Source organism: Crinia signifera, chromosome 12, assembly GCF_055691185.1.
Source record: "Crinia signifera chromosome 12, ASM5569118v1, whole genome shotgun sequence".
Classification (NCBI taxonomy): domain Eukaryota; kingdom Metazoa; phylum Chordata; class Amphibia; order Anura; family Myobatrachidae; genus Crinia; species Crinia signifera.
This window is the reverse complement of record NC_139228.1, coordinates 40,714,169-40,737,975: the sequence shown is the minus strand read 5'-3', so window position 1 is coordinate 40,737,975 and position 23,807 is coordinate 40,714,169. Positions and strand designations below refer to the sequence as shown.

General features: G+C 45.1%; 1 protein-coding gene across 1 annotated transcript in view; it reads left to right on the top strand.

Annotated features, from left to right (window-relative positions):
• Positions 1 to 560: 560 nt before the first annotated feature.
• HIF1A (hypoxia inducible factor 1 subunit alpha) overlaps positions 561 to 23,807 on the top strand; it is a 46,171-nt gene continuing 22,924 nt past the window's right edge. The window contains exon 1 of the mRNA XM_083167322.1: positions 561 to 921. Within this exon, the coding sequence (XP_083023448.1) occupies positions 890 to 921 (32 nt within the window). The 5' untranslated portion in view covers positions 561 to 889. The remainder of the gene's footprint in view (positions 922 to 23,807) is intronic.

Here is a 23,807-nt window from a genome sequence, read left to right as displayed (position 1 = left end):
TGGGATTGGATTCGGAGGTCACATACCATAGAGAACTTTTAACACGTATCCAATCTTTGCCCCATACGCATTGGATGGGATCACCTTTAGGTTTATTATCTGGGGTAATGTTATTGTGTTGCTCCTTAACTCTGGAATACTTTCCCTCTCCCTATCAGATGCTCCACCTCTTTGACTACTGATGCAGCGCAGCAATGTTTATTAATCTTGTGTAGTAGTATTGTATTTTATGTCACTGTTTCCTTGAGTGCTCATTTATTTACTTCTACAGGTACTGCATTTGCAGAACACTTGCGGGGTCATATAATGGATATTATTATTACATCAGTTTAATTTAACCCAGGATATAGCATATGGAAGGCGGTTTTAAAAATATCAGGTTGCAGACATAACCAGGCCTCTGTGGCTGGCAGCTACAGAGTTAACCTGTAATTTCTCGCACTCCCATAACCTCTCCATGGTTAGTTACACCCCCTGCACTGATCAGCTGACTCCATATGTGGGCGTGTACGGAGAACCGGGGGCTCGGCTTTCGCCTACCCTGATTGGTCCAAGTGGTGACGTCAACAAGTGCTCCGACCCTCACGCTCACTGCGGTGACGTAAGCGCAGTCCCAGCGTTTTGTTTGCGTGTGAGAAAGTCGGAGAGACACCGGAGCGTGAGAGCGACGTACCGGCTACGCACCGCGTCACCACCACCAACAGGCGTCACGGCCTAGTCTTCTCAGTACTAGTTAGCCAGGCCAGCCCCCTTGTCAGGTCACCGGACTCGGGCTTCTGTTACTTGAGTGGACTGTACCCAGCTTCTATCTCTAGGCCTCAGTGTCTGAGCGGCACAGCACAGACCCCGCGCCTGCCACAGCTCCGGACACCTCCTTGCCTCGGCTGGCATGGAGGGGATAGTCGTCAACGACAAGAAGAGGTGAGTCTGCCGTATATATGCGTGTAGTCTGCCGTATATAGGCTTCTCCTATGCCATTGCGGGCGCTCGCCGCTAGGGGCCGCCTGTGAGATTAGGGGTAACTGATCTTTCAGACAGGGGCAGAATATTGGCCTGATATTGGGGAGATGATTATCTCCCCATCATATGCACTCCTTTTGTTTTGCAGTATCTGAGTTCCTCAAACTTGCTTCCCCTAAGCTGGCTGTAACTTTCATCGGTTCAGTAGTATAGTGTGTATTATACTAATGATTTCAGCAATTATTGCGCCCATCTGATACCTGAGCGAGTGATCAGGGCATTTAACTGCATTAGACAGTGTCCAGGTGGTAGTCATTTTTATTTGGAGTTCATAAACAATAAAGTGCTCTATTTATAAACCACTAGTTCCACAGCACTATACAATTGATACATGTATTGGGTTTATGTTATTGTTCAGCATAGTGAAAACTGGAGTGGTCCCCATGCAGAACTTGCTGTAGTGTCCTACTGTTTGTATCATCTCTGGTGGTCTCCTTGTTTGCATCTGTTGATGGTGGGTGGTGCTCATTACCGATGCCAATTTGTTATGGAAGTAATTAGCACCCATGCCTTATGGAGAAGAATCCCCTCTTTGTGGAAGATGAGTCTGTGACACTAGTCCTTGGTTTGCTGTAAAAATCGGTAATTTGTGAAACCAATGTCTGCGTTCGGTATTTCTGTCCTTATGTTACTGGTTTATGTTCTGCGGGCTTATGCCATTTGTACAGTTTATCAGACAATTTTACCTTTGTAAAAAGCCACTTATATTATTGCATATCACTGATCTTTGATCTCTGAAAAATATTGCTCGTTATATCCTAATTGTCATTAGGAAACCTGTGTTTTGTTGCAGCTCTTTGCAGCATTCCTATGCAGTGTTGCTGTTTGTACTTCCTGTTTGTGTGTAGCAATGTCTGTACCTTGCTATGAAATCCTTGACCTTGCTTCCATTTCATGTGCAGTTTTTGGGCCTTCTCTGCTTTTTTTAATGTTATTAGTTTAAATCAGATTAATAAACCCGCTTTTAAGGAATATTATAGAAGGGCAAGTTTGGGTCTGGTTTTGTAGATGACAAAAGTACTGTGGCTGGTGTTAGCCTGACATCTAGTAAACGATTTGTGCATTGCTAGTAAATACCAGTTTTTGTGTGTACATTTTTTTTTTTTCTTGTTTGTTTTTAATTTAAATATTGTATGTTTCCAAATGAAAATACGTTTTTCCTCATTAATGGTGTGTTCAAATGCATCACGTTTTTTTTATTTTCTCTTTTGCCCAATTCCAACCCCTTTCGATTTGGCCTTTGCTTTCTATTCGATTTCGATTTGCATTCAAGGCACAGTGTACACATTCGATTTACTGAATCGAATTCGACATTTTCTTGCCTGCACAGTCTTTCTTTTAGATATAGCGAAATCGGGAGAGCGCATCGGATCGAAAGTGTCTTAACCATTCGATTTGGATTCGATTTTGCCTTTATAGGCAAAATCAAATTGAAAACCTGTGAAAATCGAAGTGTGTGTACACGCCCACGTATGACCATTGTATCTATATTTATTCACTTTCATATCATGTATATATTTTACGCAGTGCTTACATGCATTACAGTATAGAACAGAGTTTTGGTGACATTTTTGCTATATTTAGGATATTACTCTAGTTAAGGTGTGGACACATGGTGCAATATGGTCACTGAACGATTTTGGCTTATTTTCAGTCAGCGATATATTGCACAGTGCACTTTTTCTTTTCCAGCATTGTGTGTGCAGGGGATTAATACAGTCACATCATTCAATGTCATGTCTTGGTGTAAAACTGTTTTGTTATTTGCTATAATTTTATTTTTATTTAAAGTATAGTTTTGATGTTTGGTTATCAATCCTTTATAATATAGTAGTATATTGTATAATGCACTTACCCAGTCAATAATAATTATTTCTGTCCTTTGCATGTTGTATTATTTCTGTCCCTCCTCCTGGTGATGGGGAACATAGGGGATGCGGTCAATTTGCCGGCAGTCGGGATCCCGGCGTTCCATTGGGGCAGGGATTTATGTTTGACTAAATATTTTGATTATTTATTCACCACAGGTTGTCAGACCTTTTTCATAATATTCTGTTTGATGGGGCAGAGAAATGTCTGTACAGCTTTTTGTTATGCAATACCACAAGCTACCTAGAAATACAATAGAATTGCATGGGGTCTGTTTGACCATTTACCTTTTTTGCTAATCCTATTTTAGTTTTGTGTGTTTGTCCAGCATTAACATGTTTCAGTTAGTTTGCATTAAATGAAATGTTTTGATTTCTAATGCTCCATACAAACAAAAAAACACTTGTTGAATTTATAGGTAATTGGGCCTCACTTCAGGGAAGCTTTTGAGATCTATTCATTAATGGATGTCAGAGCTCCTTTTCTTAAGGAACTTGTCAGAACTGTTGGCAGCCCTAGTGAACGAAGTACTCCGTGCTTTGACAGGCTTTCCCACACAATATTTACCAGTATTCTTTTCAGGCAATGCCAAACTTGAAGCAAAGCAATGATTATTAGAGTGTAAGTGTGGGCATGGTTACTTATGTCCATTTTTTTATTTTTTGCTCTTTCAATTTGGAGCACGTGCTTCCTATAACATTTTCTTGATGCACAATTTCCAGCAGGTTTCAATGCTCTTGTGTTTGAGTGCAAATGTGTATAGTGGAAAACAAAAGTTCCACAGTATAGCGAGCGATCTAGGCAGTCTGGCATACAAGTAAATTAGCAGCTATGCTTTTTCAGCAGTAACAGATGTCTTTTCATACTAGGATAATAACTATAAGCCCTATTTATATAGGCCTATGATTTATCGAGCGTCTTTTACCAAACACCTATTCCTAGATTGATTTCGTTACAAAATAACAACTAATTGTAAGAATTCTTGCTTGAAAATCAGATTTACTTATTTTAAAATAATTCCAGGTACTTGTGTATTATCAGGGCGCCCATTACGTAGTTTACATAGTGGTGTGTTGAGAATACCAATACAGCGCTATGCTGGCTACATAAGTGGCTCTATCTACATCGTATCCACGTCGGCGTGGAGTTGATTTTATAAAGTGTGGTGAGCCACCGAGCCCGAACCGTGGCGAGCGCACGCGAATACGCGTCCCCTCGCTGGCTCACTGCACTCGCCACACTTTATAAAATCAACTCCACACCGACGTGGATAGTGGGGGTAAAATGCCTTGTCTATACTTACCCTCCTCTGGCCCGGGCACCGCGTCAATTCCTGCTGACTCACGCTAGGACTCCCCGGCAATCGCAGTCAGTCCCGCCCGACTCCCCGGCAGTCTCATTAAGTCCCCCTGCTCCGGCACTTGCCACGGACGCTGTACGCAATTAGCGTAGTGCCGCTGGGGGAGCAGGGAAACTATGTGATTCGCCGCCAGCGGCACTACGCTGAATTACTTACAGCGTCCGCTGCGAGGTCCGGAGCAGGGGGGCTGAATGCGACTGCCAGGGAGTCACCGTGGATCGAGGGGATCGACACAGTGCCCGGGCCGGAGGAGGGTATGTATAAACCACACCACCCTACTGCGTCCTGTATTATGACGGCGCCGGCTACACTGACAACGTAGCTTAGCCTACGTTGAAAACGTAGCGTTGCCGGGTGCCCTGATAATGCACAAGTACCTAATTACAAAATTCCTCCCAAATAAGTAATGTGTATTATGTTAACTGTTGTAATTGTAATGTTAATTTATTGGGGTTGGATATTTGGTCTTTTGATAAATGGTGTCTGGCAGAATTTGTAGATAGTTGAAAAGACTTTAGATGGGCTTTGTGACTAAACCCCATCTATTTGGGCATGGCAAATACTATCATGGTCGCATGGAACAACTGAATTGATCAGTGTGGTGCCCATTAATTAGCACCGTCTACAGAACTTTGCTGCAATGTTCACCTTTCTAGTGCCAACGGTACTGGAAACATTTCTCAGATTCTGTTGAGTTGAGATCTAGTGGCAGTTCGGTCAGAATACTGACAGAAAATTCCAGACGGATCCTGAAACAAATATTGGCCTTCTGGTTAGGTTCTAGTGTTAGCCTGGGGGGGTTAGGATGCTGTTTGGGTTAAGGGTCAAAATACTTACTGCGATCCATCTGGATCTGCTGTCAATATTCACACTGTTGGTATCCTGATTACCAGGATTTCCTACCTAACTGCTGCTTTCTCTGGAGGCCACTGTTCTACACTGAACTGAATGGGGGGGGGGGAGCACACTTATGGGCCCTTATTCAGATCTGATCGCAGTACAATTTTTTGTTCTCAAAATGGGTAAAACCATGTTCACTGCAGGTGTATAGAGAGAGTTAAGGCCCCCCATACATTATGCCAAGGACAAGTCGGCCTAATGTCGGCCCCGACTTCCCCTGAGCTCCCCCGGCAGCTCCCGATATGATTTGGCACTTGATGTAACTCTGGGGGAGCTTACAGGCGGTGTGGCGGGGAGCAGGCTCCAGTCCAGCTGCAGGGGTAGTGTGCTAGCGACAGGACTGGAGAGGTAGCGGCAGGCGGGGAGCGGGGACCGCATAACAGAGTCCGGGTAGCGGCGAGCTGGAGAATAGGAAACATCCTATTGAAAAGACTGGGTGGCCACTGATTGGCCGAGAGCTCAGCCAGCCAGCGGCCGCAAAGTCTTTTGAATAGGATGTTTCCTATTCTCCCGCTGCTACCCGGACTCTGTTATGTGGTCCCCGCTCCCCGCCTGCTGCTAGCACCTCTCCGGTCCTGCTGCCGCTAGCCCACTACCCCTGCAGCTGGACCGGACCTCGCTCTCTGCCACCTCTCCTGCTGCTAGCTCACTACCCCACTAGCACAGCTCCCACGGACTGGACCCTGCTCTCTGGTCCCCGCTCCCCCGGACCTGCTCCCTGCCGGCTGCACATAAGATTAATCTTATGTGCAGACCGTCCGACATCACGATCTGATCTGATGTCATACCCTACACGATTTGGGCCCAAATCACGTAGTAAGTTCCTTTGTGTCTGTGCAGGGTAAATACTGGCTGCATTATTTTTACACTGCAATTTACATTTCAGTTTCAACACACCCCACCCAAATTTAACTCTCTCTCTACACATCTGTTACAACTGCCCCACCTGCAGTGCACGTGGTTTTGCCCCTTTTGAGAACAAGTTTGTACTACGATTAGTTCTGAATAAGGGCCATGGTATACTGCATTACTACAGTGACCACAGTACCACCGCTCGAGAGGTTTAACCCCTTCAGTGGTAATCCTAAGAAGTTTCTGGGCTATGCTGCAGTGCCCAGGCTGGCAAACCCAGAAAATGATCGTGATCGCTGAACTGTACTCCAGCGCTGCCCTGCTCTGGCTGCTCGGCCGCACCTCCCCCCCTCCCAAATGACTGTCGGTGTCTGTAACGCCACATCGAGTTGCCGGGGGCAGAGCAAGGCAGCGGCTGATATAGGGCTCAGCGGCCCTGTCTGGCCCCAGGAGAGTGGTGGCTTTTTTTTTTTTGGAGCACTCCCCCCTGAAAAAAAAAAAACTGTTAAATATGTGTGGTGGTGTATGTGGTTTATTTTTTATTTATTTAATCCTTTTTTGCTCTAGAGATTCCATCTGAGATCTGCTTCTAAAGGCCGCCATACACGATGCGATTTGGGCCCGATTTGACCCAATTTGGAGGAGAAATCGGGCCAAATCGCATGTGCAGACATCCCATCCGACCCGATGCGCGGTCCCGTGTGCATCGGGTCGGATTCGGGAGGTCGGACGGGCTGCACATAAGATTTGTTAAATCTTATGTGCAGCCCAAGGCGGGCAGGAGACGCAGCGTATAGTACGTGCGGTGGAGGGAGCCGAGCGGGGGACTGTAAGCAGGGAGCCGGGCTAGAGAGGCGGGGGGGAATGCCGCAAATAGATACTTCCAGGCGGTGAATGCCGCAAGGGGTTTAGAGACCGAGACCGGGTAGCGTAGGGGAAGCCGGGCACATAAAAATGAATGGACAGCCAGTAATTGGCTGAGAGCTCTCTGACTGAGAGAGCTCTCAGCCAATCACTGACTGTTAATTCATTTCTATGTCCGCCCGCTGCTGCCCGGCTTCCCCTACGCTACACTGTCTCTGCTCTCTGGTCCCCTCGCGGAGTTCACCGCCTGGACCAGTGCGCCCACTGCCTCCCCTGCCTGGCTCCTTGCTTGCAGTCCCCTGCTCGGCATCTGGCTCCCTCCACCGCAGGTACTACAGGCTGCGTCCGCTGCCTGCTTGCAGCCCCCATTCCCGGCTCGTGCTGACAGCAGCTCCCCGGGCGGACTGCATGTGATAAATCGCATGCAAAACCTGGCACATCAAGTGCCAAATCGTATGTGACCCCCCCCCAGGGGAGTTGTCAGTAGATTAGGTCCGACTTTTCCTTCGGACAAGTCGGCCTAATGTATGGGGGCCTTAAGGCCAATATGATCTGGTGTTGGAAAAAAAAAAAGTGTAAATTTAGATGATGACCATTATACGCACAAAACTGATAGTGAATTCTTAAATGCATGTCTCCTGATAGCTTTGCGGATACTTCAGTGTGTGTGTGTGTGTGTGTGTATATATAGTGTGATGTTTTTTTTAGCCAGTTTCTGTGATCAATTCATCGGGATGCTGCAGTGATGTGTCGTCACACAATGTGTATCCTAAACCTGGTTCACACTCATTTGCATTTTACCTCCTTCCTAGTGTTTGTTTAGCTTTTCTGGAGACCTCTGTGCATGAGTAAGCAGAGTGTCTCATTGTATTACTTTTATCACACTTCACTCTCTGTACTTTGTATTTTGCTTTTTAACCTACATTTGTAGCTGTTCATTTGATTGATACTGACGGAGACTTGAGATGTTTCTGCTAATGCCCCATATACCACAACACACAGGAGTGTCTGCTGTATACACTGGCTGCGTAACTTGGGGGCATTCGGAAGGGTTTTGAAATTTATGTTTTTGGTTTCCTTGTATGCGCTTCCTTCTTCACCTGGTTTTTCCTAATCTAGCAAGTACTTGTCAGGTTCATTATGTTTCATGACCTTTATGCTAATTGACTATTCAACTTGATCTCATTTACAGATTAAAGGATAAAACCCTTTGAAAGCACAGGTGCCTTAACGCGGTGTTCACACGGTGCGATTTTGCGTGCAATTCGATCCTGATTCATTCCAAATTGACTGGCAAGAAAAACGCATTTGATTTGGACCAGCTAGAACAGATCTGTACTATATAGTCTTGCCTGCACAGTCTCTTTCTATTCGATTTCGATGCCGCTGGGCCGAGCATCAAGACTGAATCGGCAGCAAATTCGACTAGAAACCGTTCAATGACCTTTCGATTTTGCTTATATACGCAAAATCGAATATAAATATAGACCAAATCGAACCATGTGTATGGGGAATTAACCTAGACAAAACACTTTTCTGTTAACTCCTACATATTAATAATAATATTTATCAGTTTCTCATATAGTGCTGCAAATTCTTTTTTGCTTTACAATTGGAAACCATGATGCAACAAATTAGGTATTTAGAGACCGTTAAATAAGTAGGAGGGCCCTGGTCGCAAGCTTACAATATATACAGTTGGGCAAAAAAGTATTTAGTCAGCCACCAATTGTGCAAGTTCTCCCACTTAAAAAGATGAGAGGCCTGTAATTTTCATCATAGGTATACCTCAACTATGAGAGACAAAATGAGGAAAAAAAATCCAGAAAATGACATTGTCTGATTTTTAAAGAATTTATTTGCAAATTATGGTGGAAAATAAGTATTTGGTCAAAAACAAACAAGCAAGATTTCTTGCTCTCACAGACCTGTAACTTCTTCTGTAAGAGGCTCCTCTGTCCTCCACTCGTTAACTGTATTAATGACACCTGTTTGAACTCTTTATCTATATAAAAGACACCTGTCCAACACTTCAAACAGTCACACTCCAAACTCCACTATGGCCAAGAGCAAAGAGCTGTCAAAGGACACCAGAAACAAAATTGTAGACCTGCACCAGGCTGGGAAGACTGAATCTGCAATAGGTAAGCAGCTTGGTGTGAAGAAATCAACTGTGGGAGCAATTATTAGGAAATGGAAGGCATACAAGACCACTGATAGTCTCCCTCGATCTGGGGCTCCCCGCAAGATCTCACCCCGTGGGGTCAAAATGATCACAAGAACGGTGATCAAAAATCCTAGAACCACACGGGGGGACCTAGTGAATGACCTGCTGAGAGCTGGGACCAAAGTAACAAAGGCTACCATCAGTAACACACTACGCCGCCAGGGACTCAAATCCTGCAGTGCCAGACGTGTCCCCCTGCTAAAGGCAGTACATGTGCAGGCCCGTCTGAAGTTTGCTAGAGAGCATTTGGATGATCCAGAAGAGGATTGGGAGAATGTCATATGGTCAGATGAAACCAAAATAGAACTTTTTGGTAACAACTCTACTCGTCGTGTTTGGAGGAGAAAGAATGCTGAGTTGCATCCAAAGAACACCATACCTACTGTAAAGCATGGGGGTGGAAACATCATGCTTTGGGGCTGTTTTTCTGCAAAGGGACCAGGACGACTGCTCCGTGTAAAGGAAAGAATGAATGGGGCCATGTATCGTCAGATTTTGAGTGAAAACCTCCTTCCATCAGCAAGGGCATTGAAGATGAAACGTGGCTGGGTCTTTCAGCATGACAACGATCCCAAACACACTGCCCGGGTAACAAAGGAGTGGCTTCGTAAGAAGCATTTCAAGGTCCTGGAGTGGCCGAGCCAGTCTCCAGATCTCAACCCCATAGAAAATCTTTGGAGGGAGTTGAAAGTCCGTGTTGCCCAGCGACAGCCCCAAAACATCACTGCTCTAGAGGAGATCTGCATGGAGGAATGGGCCAAAATACCAGCAACAGTTTGTGAAAACCTTGTGAAGACTTACAGAAAACGTTTGACCTCTGTCATTGCCAACAAAGGGTATATAACAAAGTACTGAGATGAACTTTTGTTATTGACCAAATACTTATTTTCCACCATAATTTGCAAATAAATTCTTTAAAAATCAGACAATGTCATTTTCTGGATTTTTTTTCCTCATTTTGTCTCTTAGTTGAGGTATACCTATGATGAAAATTACAGGCCTCTCTCATCTTTTTAAGTGGGAGAACTTGCACAATTGGTGGCTGACTAAATACTTTTTTGCCCCACTGTATATATAATACTTCTTTGAAGAAAAACAAGTGGTCTGTCTGTTGCATTTTGGGAGGGTAGGCAAGCCTGGTACTTGGTGGCAGAATGTCTCATTTGATTGAGTATCCCATATATGATTGATTTGGATTTAGATTTGCTGATCGAAAAAACCATTACCTATGAATAGAACATTGGTGGCCCCCCCCATGTGTACAGAGTAATGGATAGGGGGATACCATTTGTGAATCTCACTCACTCTCTCCGAAACTGCACCGCATGGGCTACCGTTGAGCAAGTAATTAGGCTTGTTCTTGTCTCCTGGGGGAATAGCAACTAAACCAAGTTGGGATAACACCTAACATTATGGAACTACCAGAACCAAAGGGGTTTATTCTGTGTTCTCTGACTGACCATACTATGATTTATTTGCACCACACTTTCAGCATGATTCTGAGGAGAGTCTTGATAAGTAGAGTCGCCAGAACATCTTTGCTTATACTTGTACCTATTCAGAGTTGCTTGTGTAATGACAAAAGCTTTCCAGAAACATCCACCAGAAAAGTTTGTTTTTCGAATTTTTAATTCCTGCTCTTTCTTCAGACGTGCTTCTGCTATGTTACATAGGTAATGTAGAATACATTACAGTTGTTACTAATATGCAATATGTTTTCTGTTATACAAAACTATATCCAGCGGAGGAGGGAGGCTGACGCGATGTAGGTTCCCCACCCTGCGCTGGCACTGCAGCTCCCGACTGCCAGTCTTGGTTCCCCTACACGGGGTTCGGCGCATGCACAGTAGCTTATTCGGTAATGCACATGTGCTGGCCCCAGCCTCTATGGGCTGCTTTTGCAGGGTCCGGCGCATTTGCGGTATTGTCCTTGAAGTGCGCATGCACCGAGCCCAGTTTTTATGGGCTGCCGCTCAGCAGCCCATATAGAGGCATCCTGGAAGGAGGGAACACCTCCCAATGGGACTGCCTTGGGGGGCTGGCAGGTCGGACTTCCAATAGGAAGTCACAGTGAAGCCAGGGCAGTCTCACAGACAGCATCTGGCTTCACTTAGGCAGAAAACAGTGGCGGATTATACCTGGAGGGGCAGCAATCCTGCAGCCCATAGGTAATAACTGCCACTGGCTATATCCCACTCTACTCTTGGTGTACAATAAACAAGTTAAAGTTATATAGAATTCTATCAAATGTTCGGTTTGGTATAGCAGCTGGCAATGTGGATCTGTTTTTTAGTTTATCAATGTGTAGTCTCTGTCATTGGCATGTAATCTTATTTCTAGGTGGCTTAAGTGCCCATACACTTATCCGATTTGGGCCGTTATCGACGGATCGGGCCAAAATCAGCCCACATCTGATGCATTTGACATTCCCTTCGACCCAATGTGTGGTCCCATGTGCATCAGGTCGGACCCTTCCGATTGAGCCTGCTGCAGGTTCAATCTGTTGGATCCTACAGATTGGCACATTGCGGGTGCTTTTTAGCACCTACAATGTGTTGGGTCCAATCCATAGGTGTGTGCCAGCGGTGAAGCACTCTCAGCCAATCAGATGGGACACTGCTGATTAGCAGTAATTATCTCAGTCATTAACCGGTCAACCAGTCTTTTGAAAATATTTTGCCAGCTCCCCACAGCTACCAGCTAGCTGGACCCTGCAGCCCCCCGTGGAGTTATCATGCAATAAATCACATGCGATTTATTGCATGTGAAAAGGGCACATCAAATGCCAAATCACAAGTGAGCCTCCCAGGGAACGCAAGGACATATTGGTCGGATTTGTCCTTAGGACAAGTCGGACCAGTGTATGGGGGCCTTTTAAACACAATCGAACAGAAGGAACTACAATCTTTTAGTGTGCACTGTGTATTTCATACAGTGTAAAAAGAAATGTGCATACAATCATGCAATAAACTGCATTCCCCTTGCAAAACTGAAATCCGTTGATGGAATGAGGGCTGGGCTGTCTGGGGGCATATCAATACAGCACAGATTGCATTGCAATAAATCTCCCGTGTTAAAAAACCACATGTGATGCGATAAATATTAGAGGCAGCACATAATATGTTGAGATGCAAGACTCTACCAGCGTGCCCGCGCATTGCGTCAGGTGACGCATGCGATCCATGCAATTTTTGGGTGTGATTGATCAATCTTGTAATTGTACCGAGATCTCAAAATAAAAATAAAAAAGTGTATGAGCAGCATTAAGAGCGTAAACTAGCAGTTGCAGAAATGACTTTTGCCAACTGTAGAAATCTGTTATTGAAATGACTTGTGGCTGTATTACAGACAGGCCAGAGGTTTATCACCATCAACAAAATGAAAGATCTAACCAGTCATAAAATTAAAAACCAAGCTTCAAGATCAGTCTCTTGTGACATGAGGTTCTGTGAAATTGCTCACACTTCAAGTCAACAGATCAAACTAATTCTATATCTACCAACTTTCGCAGTCACTAATGTGGGATCTGGCGCACTGGAGGTGATGCAGCTCCAGATGGCGGGCTCAGGTGGAGGTGGTTCTCTCTGCACAGCTCACCCTTATCCTGATGTGTGCCCCACCCCCCTTCCGGTTCATGTTCCTGCATGGTTGGATTCCATGCTTATGCGGGTGGGACAGCAGGACTGTCCTGCTGTACTCGGGACAGTTGGGAGGTATGTGTATTCCATATATAGTGTTTTTTTTTTTTTTTTCTGGTACCATGGGATATTGTAGGTCCTCTTGACCAGGCACCAAGGAGTTAAACTTCTTAGAGTGCAGCTGGGATGGCCTCCTTAATACCCTGCCCCCAGGCTAATTTTTTTTTTTTTTTGGTGCCTCAGGAAGAAAATAAACATACTTGAGTTACGAGTGATCTTCCTGGTGCTTCAAGGGGCAGGGCCAATTCTGTATTGCGGTGCAATCCGACAGTGCCACTGCGGTAGCTTACATCAACCACCAGGGGGGCATCCACAGTTGGGCAGCAATGCACTAGGTGTTCCAGGTCCTTCACTGGGCAGAGAAGTTTCTTCTTGCGATCTCTGCTGCGTACAATCCGGGTCTTCTCAACTGGGAGACTTACTCACGCAAGGCCCCTGTCTTCATCCCGACCTTCCCCGTCTGAATTTGATGGCATGGCGGTTGAGTGGTCGGTCTTAAAGGCTAAAGGTTTTTCAGACCAGATTATTCATACTGTAATTTCCACTCGTAAACCATCTACAGTTAAAGATTACCACAGGGTGTGGTGGACTTATTTTGCATGGTGTCTAACGCGTTATTTGCCTTCTAGGCAATATTCTTTGTCAAGGTTGCTGACTTTTTTTTATACAAGAGGGACTGGATACAGGATTGCGTCTGGCATCCTTTAAAAGTCCAGGTCTTGTCTGTTTTATTTCAAAAGAGGATTGCTCAGTCTTCTGCGTTAAAGACTTTTTCCTGCAGGGTGTTTTACACTTGCAGCCTCATTATGTTTCCCCAGTTCACCCTTGGCATTTGATTGTTCTCAAGGCTTTACAGAAGGCTCCGCTTGAGCCTTTGTCGAAGGCCGCTTTGTGTTGGTTGACATGGAAGATTTTTTTTTTTTTTTCTCATGGCCAATGCTTTGGATCTGGGTGCTTTATCAGCTAAGGAACCTTTTTCTGGTTTTCCACAAAGACCGGGTACTCTGTGCTCGTTTGGACTATGGCCCTTATTCAGATCTGATCGCAGTACAAATTTGTTCTTAAATTGGGCAAAACCATGTGCACTGCAGGTGGGGCAGATGTAACCTGTGCAGAGAGTCAGAATTGTGTGAGTTATTTTGTTTCTGTGCAGGGTAAATACTGGCTGCATTATTTTTTACACTGCAATTTAGATTTTCAACACACCCCACCCAAATGTAACTCTCGCTGCACATGTTACATCTGCCCCCACCTATAGTGCACATGGTTTTGTCCATTAGAGACAAACCAACCAGAATCACCCCCTAAGTCAAGTCACAGCTCATTACAAACTGCAAAGGCATGCTATGGATGAGTGCACACCAGCACAGTTAAGGCTGTGTGATCAACTTCCCACAAGGGGGATCATGAGTCTATAGCAGACACTCCTGACATGAACAGCTACAGCAAATCTTAGTGATTTTATAGCAAAATACTGGATAGAACTCCTTAGTGGCACCCCTGGCAGAATCTGAAGAATATGGGAGATTAGAAGGGCAGCAGGAGATTGTTGTAATGCATGTTACATCTGACCCACCTGCAGTGCACATGGTTTTGCCCATTGTAAGAACAAATTCGTACTGCGATCAGATCTGAATACGGGCCATAGTGCAAACGAGTACAGAGTTCCCGGTCTTTGTGGAAAACCAGGAAAGTTGCCTTAACCGAAAGCACCCAGATCCAAAGCAATGAACAGGAGAAAAAAAAGTCTTCCATGTCAACCAACGCAGTATAAATGGCACTATAATGGAAACTACTAAGGAAGAGAGGGATCTAGGTATCTCTATTTCAGGGGACTTAAAGGCCGGTAGGCACTGTAACAAAGCAATGAAGAAGGCAAGTCAGATGCTTGGTTGCATAGGGAGAGGTATCAGCAGTAGAAAGAAAGAAGTAATAATGCCACTGTATAGGTCATTGGTACGACCTCACCTAGAGTACTGTGTTCAGTTCTGGAGGCCATATCTCCAGAAGGATATAAATACATTAGAGACTGTACAAAGAAGGGCAACTAAAATGGTGCATGGCCTACATCACAAAACGTATCAGGAAAGACTAAAAGATCTTAATATGTATACTTTGGAGCAGAGAAGGGAAAGGGGGGACATGATAGAAACTGTCAAATATATCAAGGGTTTTAACAAAGTACAGGTGGGAGACATTCTTCACAGGAAGAGGAGCAACAGAACACGAGGACATGCACTGAAACTAGAGGGCGGAAGATTCAGGGAAAATTTGAGGAAGAATTACTTCAGAGTACTTAGTAGATAAGTGGAATAGCCTCCCATCAGAGGTGGTAGAGGCAAATACAGTAGTACAATTTAAACATGCTTGGAGCAGGCATATTGATATCCTTACAAAGAACTAAGGATCAAATATGGTTTGAGGTAACATGTTTAAAAAAGGGGCAGACTAGATTGGCCAAGTGGTTCTTATCTGCCGTCAAATTCTATGGGCCTTATTTTGGTTCATTCTTTCTGACAAAATCCTTCTTAGATGGACAAAACCATGTGCACTGCAGGGGGGGCAGATGTAACATGTGCAGAGAGAATTAGATTTGGGTGAGTTATTTTGTTTCTGTGCAGGTAAAATACTGACTGCTTTATTTTTACACTGCAATATAGATCTCACTTTGAAGTAAAACCCCACCCAAATCTAATTCTCTCTGCACATGTTACATCTGCCCCACCTGCAGTGCACATGGTTTTGCCCATCTAAGAAGGATTTTGTCAGAAAGAATGAACCAAAATAAGGCCCTATGTTTCTTTAACAATCAAATTTGTACTGCGATCAGATCTGAATAAGGGCCTATCTCCATAAGGTGGTATCCAGATTCCACATAAATCAGGAGATTGTTGTCCCAGCTTTTTTGCCTTTAGGTTCTTCTTCCGAGGATTCGGATTTAGTTACTTTAGTTGTTGGGCATGCATTATTCCTTTAAGTTCGAAGAACCAAGGCTGAAAAAATGATTCTTTGTTTATTCTTTATGATGATTGTAAGAGAGGCGGGCCAGCCTCTACACAGTCCATTGCACGATGGATCAGAACGGCTATTCATCAAGCCTATCTTTTTCTCAGGTAAGCCAGTTCTGGTCTCCATTTAGAGCCCATGGAACTCGCTTGGTAGCAGCGACCTTGGCGGCAGGCTGGGTGCTTCTGCGGAGCAGAGCAGCTACCTGGCCTTTTTTACATACGTTTATCCGATTTTTACAGTTTTGATTCCTTCGCCACTGCTGATGCGGCATTTGGCAGAGGAGTCCTCAGTGCAGTTTGGGAGCTTTCCCACCCTTGAGGGAGTGCTTTGGATGTCCCATGGTACCAATGGTCCACCATAGGCTGAAGGAAAGTGTTGGTCTTACCTGTTCTGTTTTTCTGAAGCCATATTGGATCACTGGGCACCCACCCTTCGCTCTAATCTACTGCGTTTGAGTGTATCTCTGTCTTGGTTCTTCAAGACTTTGGTATGGGTGTGTGTATGGACCGGCTGTGCCTTTTCCTGTTCCTTGGGCTTTGCTAGTAAGTAAACTAATTACACTGGGTACAGGGCAGCGTAATATGAATGCCATCCCAGCTGCACTCTAAAGGTGCCCACACACTAGAATGATTTTTTTGGCCGATTTTCGATAAATCGGCCGATATATCGTACAATATTTACCGATAATCGGTCAAAAATTGGCCGATATCAGTCCGATGCGCGCTCCCGTGGATCTTTAGCTGAATCTTCTGATCTTGCGTGCTGCACAAAAGATCAGAAGATTTAACAAAAGATCCATAGGAACGCACACGGGAGCTTAAGAAAAATCTTTGGTAAAGATGTGCGCTTGCCTGAAATCTTTGGTCTAGGGCGGACCAAAGATTTGAAGGCTAATTTATGCGCACATTTTAAGATTGCAGATCTTTCTAGTGTGTGGGCACCTTTAGAAGTTGAGCTCCTTGGTACCTGGTCTGGACGACCTACAAATTCCCATGGTACCAGTTAGGGTGGCCAATCCCGGGATCGGGATCGGCGGGATCCCGGGATTTGGCCCCAAAATGTCCGGGATTTCAATCCCGTGATTGGACTATCCAATCTCGGGATTGTACAGTCTATTGCCGGGCAGCGTCTGAGCACACGCTCAGACGCTGCCCGGCTGTTACCGACGCGGGGTACGGCCGAGAGGGGTCAGACGGGGAGAGTGTCCGTGACACTGACTGGTGCGGAGAGGTGACGAGCGGGTTTCAGCGCCGGAGGTGCAGCGCTGTGGCCTGCGCACCGTGACCGCGTGACCTATGGGTCACGCTGCGCAGGCCGCAGTGCTGCACCGCCGGCGCCAGAACACACTCACGGGCCACGGCCGCACACAGCATTACTCTTTGTCAGCCACCACCTGCCCCGCTCACCACTCATGGGACGGACGCTGCAAGCCCCGCTCCACCACTCCTGGGGGACAGCCGCCGCCAGACAGACGCTGCCAGCCCCGCTCCACCACTCATGGGGGACAGCCGCTGCAAGCCCCGCTCCACCACTCCTGGGGGACAGCCGCCGCCAGCCCGCTCCACCGCACTAAAGTAAGGGGGACAGGGGCGGTTTTCTTTTAGGGATGCCAATCCTGGGAATCCCGGGATTGAGCATTTTTCAATCCCGATTCCCGGGATTGAAAAAATGCCCCGGGATTGGCATCCCTAGTACCAGTGATCCACTATGGCTGCAGAAAAACAGAATTAACCGGTAAGACCAAAATTCCTGTTCTATCTAGCCCGCTTGAAGCAAAGAGATGTAGTTTCACTCGCTGCCAACAGATGAGTGTTTCAAAGGCATTCTAATGGACACTAGACCTATATATAGATGGACTATAATTATTCAGGACTATGTAAAATTACAAGAAACAAGTTTCAGCCTAATCTACTCATTTCTCATAGTGAAGGGGAATTTGCAGGTTATAAATGGAAAAATAATTCAGGTAACATTATATAGAGCAGTGAGTAGTCCTCCAGTACTCTAACAGATCATGATTTCTATATAGAAACAAGAGCTGTTCAGGGTTCTTGAAAACTGGAATTGAAAATTGCTGGTAAGAGGTTTATTTTTTGTGCACATCACATAGCACAAAAAGTATGTGCAGTCCATACTTCTTGTACTAGATCGCATCGCGTCTAGTACACAAATCACGCTGCTGTAGCACATACCATGCTTTTTGTACTAGATGCAATACGATCTAGTACAGTTATCCCAGATATTGGATAGCCTGTCAGGTTAAAAATCATGGTATTAGCCTGTTCCAGCCATGCAGTAATCTACCACTGACAATAGGATACCGCCCATATTTTTTGTTATTTACTGTTTAATTATATTTGCAACACCTTGTGATTTAACCATAGTATTGGGAAGGAGTATTACCTGTTTTGGTATTGGGTGTTATTTTTGTATGGAATCAGCGGTAAGGTAGAAAAAAAAACCTTTATACTCTATAAGGTTTTTATGATTTTTTTTCCTGTCGATAGTGTCTCGTCTACTGCATTTTAAATAAACTGTGTTGTGAGTCCGTGCTTTCCTATAGTAAGTAAAAACTCATGTTGAAATCAAGACTGACTAGTTTCACCCCTGCTTTAGTGCAAGCACAAATGCATATCCACTTAGCTGCCCTGTACTCTCTTATCATTCTTAAGGTGCCCACACACTAGAAAGATCTGCGATCGTAAGATGTGCGCATAGAAATCTTTTGTCTGTCCTGGACAAAAGATTTCAGGCAAGCGCACATCTTTACCAAAGATTTTTCTTAAGATCCCATGTGCGTTCCTATGGATCTTTTGTTAAATCTTCTGATCTTTCGTGCAGCACGCAAGATCAGAAGATTCCGCTAAAGATCCACGGGAGTGCGCATCGGACGATATATCGGCCGATTATCGGAAATCGGCCCAAAAATCGTTCTAGTGTGTGTGCACCTTTTACTAGAGAATTTAGTTTTTGCCATTGCACATTAATGGCACTAGCGGCTGAACTGCTGCTGTTCCGGGCATTTGTGCTGATAGATTTCTGGATATAATAATGTGCATGGGATAGGGTTACCTTTTTTAGTATAAATGTCAGTAGCTGGAATACACCCAAGTTTTGTTACAAATTATGAACTTTATCCTTGCTGGCGTTTGGTGCCCCATTGACGCTGTGTGTGACCTTGTCTTCTACTTGTGTTCTGCTGTATATGCAAAATATAAATGTCATGTAGTAAAACATTGAAGTTCCGTGTAGCTCTAACACAACAACGGACTGTGGATGTAAGTTTCTCCCTTCCCTGTCATCAGTCCAGCATTCGTTCTACAGATGGCGCCTCAGTCATATGACCTGCCTATGGCATTAGTCTCGCAACAGCACACCGAGTCGCACAGCAGCGCAATAAGTCACACATCATGGCGTTACCAGGTGAGTGCAATACCAATGACCATCCACCAGACGCCTCTTTTTAAAATCACCACTGCTTATGCGTCAGATGTACAGTACTGTTCAGTATGTTAGACACTTTTCACATAAAATACTATTACATAGACGTGCATCTCGCTGTGCTACTAATAACGGGCTATGGGGATAAGTGAGCAAGTATTCAGTATGTTCGCTGAGAATGGGACATGTGTGCGTGTTTATTGTAGTGAAAAGTGCCTGGGTCCCGTGGAGCCCTCCTCCCCTCCACAAAAGTTCTGGGGCAGGCAGGGATACTGCAATCTCCCTGCCTGCCACCGTCCCACGGCTCCCTGCCGCGGATGCTCGTCCGCAGCAGGGGTTAAGATTCGCCGCGAGGGGCAACTCGCCCCTCCGACATTGAATACAGGGAGAGCGAGTGTCAGCCAGCCCTCCGGAACACAGCGAAGTGCAGCGAATCCTAAACGAGATTCGCTGCACACGGCGATATTTTACATTGAATACTGCCCTAAGAATTGAAACCCGGGTCAGCAGTCATGGAGAGCAGCACAATTATCCACTAGTGTACGACACTTGGTGATAGCGACCTGTGCTCTTGAGTTAATGTAAAGAGTGATCCCATGCTTACTGTATGCTGCATCGGCTATGGGAACAGCTGGGCACTATTTTTATGAGATGATTGATTTAGGGGACCGAGATGCTCCACCGCACTACTGTACATTACGCGGCCCATTTGTCAGAGCTTGTATTGTTCTTTATATACTTTAGGCTGTCAATAACATACAACATTGACAATTTGTATATATTCCTTGATTCAGTGTTTCTATTTATATTGTTCCTTGAGAGGAGTTTGTGTATTTTTAAAAATAAAGATTGATGTTTTAATATAGACTAATCATTCCACACAGCAACAAGGTCTTCTATTTCTAAAAATTGAACGGTACTTTACAGATGGAGCCGTAGCACCGTTCGCCGAGAGTCCCATTCTTGGCGAATGGCGTGGCTCCATTTGTACTGTGTATCCATCTGCCGCTGGATTAGTGGAGCATTAGCCACCCATTGGTGGACATGTGTATTGCATGCATATTGTATGGCACAACAAAACACCTGCCTAGTCGCACTGGCGAAATGAATGAACACCCCCTTGATACCCCATCAGCCACTGCAGCCTCCTTAAATTCAACCACCAGTGCATGTTCCAGTCTTAGCTTTCATGCTTCTTTGACAGGTCTACTGGAAATTATATATGAATTGCTAATTTAATAAAGCTATATATCGCATTGGATTCTGCATGAAAAGCCGGCGGTCGGGATCCCGGCGTTCAAAATCCCGAACGCCGAAATCCCGACAAGGGGGGGGACGTGGATCGCCCCCCCTTGCGGGCTCGCTGCGCTCGCCACGCAGCGGGCCCGGTGCCTCGCTACGCTCGGCACACTAATTTATTCTCCCTCCGAGGGTTTCGTGGACTCCCACGGGGGGAGAAAGTGTCGGGATTTCGGCGTCGGGATTTTGAACGCCGGGATCCCGACCGCCGGGATTTAAACTGCATCCCATCGCATTGATAAAGATTAGTGTGCATGATCAATATCCTGATGTACACTCCCATATGTATTCATCGTTCATGCCCCCACCCTACATACAGGTCAATTTTGACTATGTAGCCACCTACCTGGGGGTGGGTGAAGTCACTAAACTGTATCGGTAATGGCTAATGGTCGGTGTGTGTGTGCGCTATGTAGTTTGACCAGTGCATATGGGGCTTAACAAATTTGATTTCATTTCTTTCATGAACAGACCCTTTAGGGCTGTATGCTTTATAGGCTGCTCTCCTGAAGGTAAGTGGCCTTGTTTATGAGCTTCATTTCTTTTATTGCTGAAAACTAGAGGCTGCAGCCGATGAACAGGAAAACAGGCGGTTTATGGTTGGTTGGTCTGAGATGGCCTTTTGCTGTACAATCCGTATTTTGATAACCTCGGTTTCATATACATTGGTTATAAGAAACTATACCACGGCATATAATTAGTCTGGTTTAGGGGTGGTACAAGTTAGGAAAAGACCTGTTTCCTGAAATTTTGTAGGCAAGTGATGGAATAGAGAAGTAGGGGTGAGACTACAGAAGTCCTGTTCTTGCTGCACACAATCTCTAATTCACAGATCTGCACAAACGTATATACCATAAGAAGGACTTGTTTATCAGCCTGACACAGGCTGCACTGTAGGCGTGTCCTCCCGCATTGTCCGTCCTAAACCAAATAAGATTTGTTATTCTAGCGCTGGAAAAGCAGGTCTAAGTGCTGCTCCTGCAAGACTCTTCTGCTCTTGTTCTAAAAGAAGGTCGTATTGTTTGTTTTAGGTTTAGTATTAAAGCACAGCATACTTTGAAGCAAAAGCTGGGAATGTCCTGACAACCCAAGCAAGAACCTGTTGAATATTGATATTTCTTTATATCGCTGTAGAGTAGTGGATTATTTTGCCTGGGGTACGCGTACATTTTGGGAGTGCGCTGCTAAATTGTTGTGGGTACTTGAAAATAATAATATTGGGAATGGTGTAAGAAGTAGTAGTCTCCCAATGGCAGAAGATGTCTCCCATTGTCGTGGAAATGAATCTCATTGCAGGACTTCAGGTTCCGTCTGCTGCATCATTAACATCTCCCCGTGCTCTTGGTTGGCCAGCAATACACTGGTTGCTACCTGCAGACATCAGCATTCACCTGCCCCGTGCTAACACGGGTGGAGGAAGCCGCAAAATTAATCCTACAGGCGTTAGCAGGAAACCTGGAGACAGTACACAGCCAGCGGCCAGAAACGGAGGGACACGATGCCTGACTACACGCTATTCCTTAATATGAGGATGCGCGTAAGGACACTCATACTGCTCACTTATAAGTACTGTGGATATTTCAAACTGAGGAGAGAAGGGTACTCATAAATGAAAGGCCTAATCAAGGGGTACAGGGGGGGGGGGGGAGGCATCAGCCAGATGGTCGTCGGCAACATGGAGCTGCGACCCCATGCTGAGAAGGTTGGGACCCACAGTTTCAGAACCGTTGGTCTAGTGCACTAACTAGTTACTTAAACATCTTGCAGTAAATTTAAGTTATTCTTTATTTGTAGGGTGCTACATGGAGCTGCAGTACTCTACAGCGGACAGTACACACTTGCCTAATTGTTATATAAATACGTAATAATATAACCATAAATGCAGTGCTAAAAGCAAACACAGTGAAAGGGCCAGTGGAGTAGGACAGACTCCCAGTGGCTTGCAGAAACAAGTATTGATGGGTCACACATGATGGGGTAGGGAGTAAACAGCACTTGATAACCCATAGTCACTAATACAGCTTTCACATTGCACACTTGGGTCCGAACCAGCATTTTGAACCCGGGGTACCCATTATACACGCTGCAACCCGGATTTAACCCAGTTTCAAATGCTGGGTTGCTCAGCCTAATTTATTCATTTTGGTGCTTTAACACTGCATGTCGACCCAGCAATAACCTGGGTTATTTATGAAAGGGTTATAAGTGGGTGGGCAGTCTGGATCAAAGTCACCAGTGGGAAAAATGAACTGAAACAAAGGCTTACTTTTAGCATAGAAGGAAAGCTTGATATGCCAATGGGGGCTTAATCTAGTACAGAGGTTCATAGAGTAGTGATCTAGATTTTAGGCCTGGGGGTCAATTTAGTTGTGGGCATTGCCTGCAATCTAGTGCGCCCCAATGTCACATACCCCTTTTACATGGGAGGGAGCTCGGGCTAAAGATGTACTTGCCATTTCACACCACCGCTCATATAGGTTGCTCAGAGAGGTCGTTCTCTACATGCACTGCTAGGCCAGCCAATATACAGCCTTTGTCATTACCCATGGCATCAATGATTTGGGTCTGCCGTTCATGCTGCAGCCAACATATTGCTGATGGGAACTAAGGCCCTCATTCTGGTTGACTTGCAATGCAGCAGATTTTGCAGCTTTTCTACACCTGATTGCAAACTGGGCCTGCGCATGCGCAGAAACTAAACACCACTCCCCTGGGCGAATACAAACTCCTAAATGTAAGTGGTGGCTTTGGTTTTCATTATAAGCCAGTGGTTTCCAAACTTTATTGAATCATATTGTATAACACATGTTTTATGATTGCCAGCCGCTAGTACTGGTTTTGCTTATCACTTTGTCCATAAATAATTCAATTTGGTCCAGGACTACCAACCCACGGCATCCTAGGGTGCCTAGTCACACTGCTGGGGAACTACTGTTATAAGAGGGATGTCAAAACTCTTGTTTTTAAATGTTTTTAATTTGTGTCAGCTTTCTATTCCCATGTATCTGTAATGTGCTGTAATATCCCATGTTGAACCAGAAAGAGCAGGTCCACTTCCACAGTTACAAGAACACAGAATATCACTTAAATGCACAAATTCTCTTGCTTTACCCTTCCTTAATAAAGAGAAAATGTGTGCAGTGCTGTGTAAACTCCAGTAAATAGCAGACTGACAAGAAACTGATGTTATCGCACGAGCACACTCCAGTGTGCGCTATTTATGTACTTATCAGTTAAGGTCTGAAAAGCACATTAGTGTTGGAATTCA